Source organism: Cololabis saira, chromosome 10, assembly GCF_033807715.1.
Source record: "Cololabis saira isolate AMF1-May2022 chromosome 10, fColSai1.1, whole genome shotgun sequence".
NCBI lineage: Eukaryota > Metazoa > Chordata > Actinopteri > Beloniformes > Belonidae > Cololabis > Cololabis saira.
In genome coordinates this window covers 17608121-17615681 of record NC_084596.1, presented here as the reverse complement: position 1 = coordinate 17615681, position 7561 = coordinate 17608121, and the positions used below count along the sequence as shown (strand labels likewise).

Here is a 7561-nt window from a genome sequence, read left to right as displayed (position 1 = left end):
GTTTTAACATATATAAAGTGGTCTCCCCTCACCCTGCCAGCACAGGGGAGACAAAATACCATGGAATTCTGCAGGGTCTCTGACCCCCGCCTTACAGAGTCCCCCAGTGTCACGTGACCTTTTTTTGAGCCATTCTGAATCTGCGCCTATGGTGACGTCACCCTAGGCGCTCATTTCCATAGGTTCAGCCTCCGCTGCTGAAACCACGCCCACAACCAGTTCTCTCCGGTGCTGGAGCGGTCCTTCCTTCAGCCAGTTGGACGGCGCCGCGGATCTGGGTTAAATCATCCAGGTTCCCGGGTGGTTTGGGAGCTGGGTCCTCGGGGGTCTGTCCCAGGCTGGACCAGCTTCACCCTCAAAGATTTTCAGCCAAATCTGTCGGTTTGATCACCGGTAAAGGGCGATGCGCCGCGGATGCGCCGCGGAGCGGATCTGTGCGCCCGCCGTGGGGTTGCAGCGCCCGTCGCGCAGAATCCGCCGGGCAGATCCGGCTGAAATTCCGCTGGTCGGCCCCCGGGAGTCCCTGCTACCAGTCCAGGCCGGTTCCTGCGGTCCCGGCCGGTCGGAACCGGTCAGATTCCCCCGTTAAAGCCGCGGTGATGCGCGCTGCTGCAGCCTACTTCCTGGTCCCAAAGCGGGGTCCGTCCGACTAAATTGTCCTGGTTCCCAGCCGCTTTGGGAGCAGGGATTTCTGGGATACGTCCCAGGCTGGACCAGCTTCACCCTCCGAGATTTTCAGCGAAATCTGTCGGTTTGATCACCGGTAACGGGCGATGCGCCCCGGAGCCGGCGTGGCTCCGGGACCAGCGTTCAGCATCCGCCGGGCAGATCCGGCTGAAATAGTGCATAAATGTTATTTATATACAACTCATATTTTATTTTTTTAACAATAAAGTTTCCATTTGTGAAAATTCAGTGTTGTGATAATTTACAGGCTCGGGCTGCTCTGGCGGAGCAAGGTTTATTCTCCTCCCCTGCTACACGTCATTCAGGGAGCCAATCAGCACAGAGCCTCATTATCATACCCCCCCCTTCCCTTAGAATGAGGCGCAGAAAAAGGGGTTACAAGCGGTAAAACTAGTGACAGGGCCCACAGGCTGGATTTATGATTTATGTAGAAAAAACAAGCTTTAGATTGTTTTTAAGACATTCAAGGCCTGTTTAAAATATACATTAAATGCCATAATAGGTCTCCTTTAAAGTTGAAAGGCTAATATTTTTCGGCTCTGAAATCCTTCTTTTAGAGATATTCACAAAAGTACCCACCATTCTGATTAGGGGCAATGAAATTAAGCGTGACTTGTAAATGGTAGCGTTACAGAGCATCTTTCTATCTAAATGTTCATAGTGCTGTCCAGCCACAGTATTTTAACTCACATGGTAGCAGAGGTGACGTACGCCCACCGTCAAAAGCTCAAGCAGCTTGTGCATGTGGATAGGAGGAGTCAGGGAATTGAACCTGCAAGCATTCCACGAATGCACAGATAAATCCACCCTGTCTGTATTAAGGGAAAACTGGCTGACTTTTCGAAGAAGGTGGACTTCACTTGATATGTCTTTGGACAACACATATAAATCATTTAAATAACAAAAGCAATTTCAACAGTGAATCAATTGCAGCTCTAGAATCTTGTCATTTGTCATAACATATAAAATAAAAGGATAAGGAATCAACATCCATTCAGTCTGGTCATTTAACCCTCGTATCGGGGAATTGTCTAGTTGTTTTTTTAACGAGTAAAAATGGAGCAAGTAAGTTTAAATTTTCTTATAATTTTTCAGCAGTTATATCACATTTTTAGTTAAATGATTGGTAGTACAGCTGAGTGAGTGCGTTGTTGGAGAATCCACTGTGTCAAAGTGTCTTTGGGCAAAACACTGACCCCTGAATGCAAACCCTAATAAAGTGATGTGCCAACACCTAACTGATTCCTGGCCTGAGGCACGGCATTTACGTTTTCAACATTTGCGGGCAGGAAAATAACTACATATCATGAAACTCATAAAATTGTATTTACCATTTTTGACTGGTAAAAATGTTCATCCATTAATGCCATTCAGACTCAAGTATGTCTCCTACGTAACACAACACCTTCACATATCATTACGTTTTAAACATGACTCTTGGTTCAGATACTGTTTTATAGGTGTATCTAAATTTAGGAAAATACTGCAGCTTGTCTTAAAATAAACCCTCACAAAACCACTGAAAGTTAGATATCGCCTTATTTCTCTTGCTCAGAGATGAGTCTCGATCCATCTGTAAAAGATACAAGACACATGACTTGGCAGGTTGTGATGTGTTTCAAACAATAATATTTTACTTCCAGGCATATTTAACATTTTACCATCAGACTGACCGTAATATACAAATGATAAAATTGTAAATATTAACCTTTCAAATGTTCACCACCTAAATCTAGGTTAATACAAAAAAAAGTGTAATCCATTGATGTGCTCAGAGTCAACAGTTTTATGATATTACATGTATATTTAAAAGATAAAACAGAAGAGAACCTAAGCTCAGTGTACATTCTATGAACTGTAAAATTGCACAATAAAATGCGTAAATGTATTTTATATTTTGTTGATCTTTGCTGTGTTTTTTTCTGGTTGTAATATCAGAAGAGAGGAACATATTATTGAAATTACCTGTAAATCTACGTGAATGGTTTCATTAATCTTACAGCCAAACATCCTACCTTTGCTGGTTATGAGCATGTATTGTCTGAAAAACATCTTTAGAACAAAGAGGTAAATAAAATTAGACACCTTGTGATACTATGCAGAAAACATTTCACTTGGGTTTAAAGATGGAGAACACTGAAAGCAAAGACTCAAAGAGATGATTTTCCCACTGCAGCGAGTATTTTTGCACATAATCCAATTCATGTTTTCTCTGTTGTGTCAGGCAGATGAATGCAGCTCATCGAACACAAAGTCCCTTTGAACAGTGGCTATAATCTCCTGCTTTCTCTTCTCCTGTTAAGCCTCTGCAGTTGCATCCTCCACGGACTGCTGGGACATCCAGACGGGCTCAGCTGGATGAGAGACTTAAGGTGCTCAGCAGCAGGACCAAGTGTGTCCGATCTGGAAACCCGATTGTCGGCAGGTATAAGAATAACTCAGGTGGAACATAAAGGCTGCTCCTCTGACCTGTTGTAAAGTGTTGCAAAACTTCTGCTGCTGAGAACAAAAACCTGCTCTAAACATGTGAAAAACATCCCTGATTTTAAGTCAAAAGTACATCTTGAAAAATTAAAGTTTCTTCATAAGTTTGTTTTGTAATATATATCAATCAATGTTGATAAATTCATTTGGAAATCACTGCAGCACAAAATCAATTTTAATAAGGATGACACCCTAAAGAGCTGACGCAACAGCGAGAACCCTCATGACTGTCCGCTGCTCTCCCACTTTATCTTTCTCCACCGCACGAGGAGAAAAACAACCACAGTAAGACAAATCAAAGTCCTCGTTGTCGTGTTCTTAGAAATCTTTCACAGATTAGAGACCGATATCTGCTTCTAAATGAAAAATATCAATGTTCTTATATAATTATTATTTCTGCTTAAGTTAGGCCCACTTTTGTTTAAAAAAAAGAATAACAATAACAATCTGGAGGTGTTGAAGTAGTTCTTAGCAGGTCTATATTTGGCTGGACGGCACTATTCCTGGACGTTCCTGGCCTGTGGGCAACAGGGACAGCTTGTATTTCTTTCACCTGCAGTTCACATCTGTGCGATGCAGAGCTGCTGTGGCACATTAGAGTCTCGGTGAAGCGCATCCATCGTTCACTCCATCTTAATCCCTCTGTAGAGAGGTGGGTTTATCTTGAACAACACTGCATGTGTATGTGCTTTGCACATACTGTGTATGTATAATCTGTATTGACACCTTGAATTTTTGTACTAATTTTTTTTAATTAACCCTTTAATGCCTGGCATATGGAATAACCAACAAAAATATATATTTTTTTTAATTTGAAGCAATAGTTATATGTTGAAATCAAAACCACTTCAAATACTGTATTTAATACATTTCTAAATATTTATTTTTCTTATAATTATGAATGCATTAGGTAAGTTTATGTATTTTTTATTAAATATTTTTATTTTTTTAAATAATGTTTTGGTTTATATAAAAAGTTTTTTTGATTATGGGGTGGTACAAACGTCTCAGAAATGCATGTATCAAATATGATACATCTGAAATTATAGGGTTAATGTGAAGGATATAATTTAATGGAAAATAATTAGTCTTCTGGCAACGTTAAAGTTTATGTCAAGTTTGACAAAGAACACTGATCACACATTAAACTTGATTATTCGTTGTGATCAGCTCATTCAACCCACAGCAAGGAGGTTCTCGGTTTAAAAATGTCTGAGAGGAATTTCTAAACTGTGAGCAGTGAAACAGACATGGGTCATTGGGGATTATAAATTAGCTTTGGATAAGAGTCAGTATCCATGGTTCTCTTTGTTTCTAAAGAGAAAATGTACTGAGTATGTTTACATGCAGCAAAGACAGACAGAAGACACATATTCTGAGCAATGGAATATCTTAAAAGGGACAAATGCTGCATTTTCTGCATTTGAGAGCATAAATATATGTCTGAAATCGCTATCACTTTGTTTGTGGCTGACTGTCAGAAAAAAGATAATTCAGTGATAGATTCTCCATCTTTAGTCTCTACCAACTTTACATTAAACTGCATTTAATGTAAGTGGATGACATAAAATTGTGAATACTTGAATTTCAAATAAGGCACACCCTATGGGAGAAGAAGTGGAAAGGAGAAGTTCGCTCTACCGTAACACTTAGTGGTATGAACAGAAGTGTAAAGATATGGTTTAGAAATGGTGCTTTTATGATGTATCCCAAAACATGTCACCTGCATTTCATTAAAACTACATGAAGGAGGTATGTGAGTGTATGCCATGCATCCAAAGTAATATGTTTGATATGATGTAATTTAATGAATAATTAAATATTAATAATAATATTATTATTAATAATAATAATAATAATAATAATAATAATAATAATAATAATAATAATAATAATAATAATAATAATAATGATAATAAAGATAATCATCATTAATAATAATAATAATAATAGAGTAAATTGGGATGGAAAGTAATCAGGAAGTGAAGTATGATATTTGTTGAACTATCATAAAGAAGAAGTACAAAGTACTAGAGCATTAAAGTATCGCACATACATTTTATGAGAAAGCTGCAGCTGCTTGATTTACAGAATACATTTTAAAAAGCACAACATATGCAATGTGATATGTAGGCTACAATATTGATGACAAATTATTGCAGATAAAATATCAGTGTGAGAGTTTAGGTTTAACTGGCTATGTATAAATCACATTAAATGCTGCTTCTACAATAATGCTTCAGAAATGATGTCCTTGTAAAAGCATATGCACTTTAAATATTGCTGAAATGTAACGAAATATATTTTAATTGAGAACTGACTGATTTAATGTACTTATTTGAAGTGATTCACATCACATTAACTAACATTTATAGTTATGCATATATACGAAACATAAATAGAGCTCATACCTAGTCATTGGCTTCTTTCAAATAACCCTGTATACTGGTTTATATGGTTTTCTGCAGCTTTAATTGAAACATTACTTTAAATAAACTTTTCAGTGAAGTTGGCTTACTTTAGGTCTCATGTCAGCAATTTTAAAATAAAACTATAAGGTTCTACTACATTCTTTATCCCTGACCTCTAGTTTACACTCTCACTGACTTTATAGAACCAAGCAAGGTGAGGCAGCGTTCAGTTATTCTGCTCCTCACCCGTGGAACAAACTTCCTGTAGACCAGAGGTCTGCTCCAACTGTCAGCTCCTTCAAATCAGGCCTAAAAACATTACTGTTTACTGAAGCGTACTCCTAAATTACATACTTACCTGCTGTACTCTATACTGCCCTTACTTTTGAACAACTTGTGCTTTTTATTATTTTAACTCTTTTCTTACCATTTTATTTGTTATTTACTGTTTAATTGTGTCTTGCTGCTTTTAATGTTGACGTAAAGCACTTTGAATTACCTTGTGTTGAATTGTGCTATACAAATAAACGTGCCTTGCCTTGCCTTAAATTAAATACATACCTGCTGTACCCTACTGCCATTACTTTTTAACAACTTGTGCTTTTTATTATTTTACCTCTTTTATTATCATTTCATTTCATTTCATTGTATTTGTTATGTATTGTTTAATTGTGTCTTGCTGCTTTTAATGTTGACGTAAAGCACTTTTAATGACCTGGTGTTGAATTGTGCTATACAAATAAACTTGCCTTGCCTTAAATTAAATACTTACCTGCTGTACCCTACTGCCCTTACTTTTTAACAACTTGTGCTTTTTATTATTTTACCTCTTTTCTTATCATTTTATTTGTTATTTCTTTTTTAATTGTGTCTTGCTGCTTTTAATGTTGACGTAAAGCACTTTGAATTACCTTGTGTTGAATTGTGCTCTACAAATAAACTTGCCTTGCCTTGTCTAATCATTTTATTTCATTTTATTTGTTATTTCCTGTTTAATTGTGTATTGCTGCTTCTAATGTTAATGTAAAGCACTTTTAATGACCTTGTGTTGAATTGTGCTATACAAATACACTTGCCTTGCCTTTGTATTGCAAAGGCACATTTATGACATGAAACTTTCCCTTTTTTCCCCACTTTTAGTAATAACAAGTACTTTAGGTTGGCTTAAATGTAAGAACATGTTGCACCTGTGCAGAAACACCTTGGCCTTCTGTTCCTTTTATCATGTTTTTGTGATGGCCGGAGCAGGAGCGCGGCAGCGGGCTGACCCGCCTGCGCTGCTCACATGCTGCGGCCAGTAGGAGGGGCCATGCTGAGGTGTTCGAGGAGCCGTAAAGGCCGCGGCGGTGTCGCAAACCAGGTGTTTCGCTGGGGGAAGGTGATGTCGTAAAGAGGTGAGGGATGGGAGGGGTGAGGAGGGTGAGGAGGAGGGGGAGACGGGAGGAGGAGGAGGAGGAGGAGGGAGGGAGGAGGTAACTCACGAAAGGCTGCGTTTCAGACCCAGCGAGAGGATCATGGCGGATGGCCCCAGGTGTAAGCGCAGAAAACAGGCGAACCCGAAGAGGAGCAGCGGTAAGTCCAAAAACTCCCTCAAATCCGCCGCCGGACCAGTCCGCCGGCGCTGGTTTTAACTCGTCAAAGTCCTTCTGGAGACTTTTGCAGGGGAGTTGGACCAACATTTGGGGGAGTTTAGTGTTACTGGGCGTATATGCGTGCGTGCATATCCCAGTGCGGTGTACCGTTAAGCCAAATAGACGCAGAGGTTACGCCGTAGGGTACGCGGCGACGCGCACCCCTTACGCTCTACGCTCTGCGTCGATTTGACGCAGGACCATAAATCAGCCTTTATACCTGGCTGGCCGCTCTCCCTGCCCGGCTGCCTGCACCGTTATCCGCCGCTAGAATAAACCTCAGGAGCGGCCGCTTTTGACACTTTTCTCTCACTTTTGTCTTTGTACTTTCTTTTTTTTTCTTTTTTC

General features: G+C 39.5%; 1 protein-coding gene across 1 annotated transcript in view; it reads left to right on the top strand.

Moving 5' to 3' along the window:
- The first annotated feature begins 7065 nt into the window (after nt 1–7065).
- Nucleotides 7066–7561, top strand: part of zeb1a (zinc finger E-box binding homeobox 1a) — a 72939-nt gene continuing 72443 nt past the window's right edge. Inside the window, exon 1 of the mRNA XM_061731846.1 lies at nt 7066–7154. Coding sequence (XP_061587830.1) covers nt 7097–7154 — 58 coding nt within the window. The 5' untranslated portion in view covers nt 7066–7096. The remainder of the gene's footprint in view (nt 7155–7561) is intronic.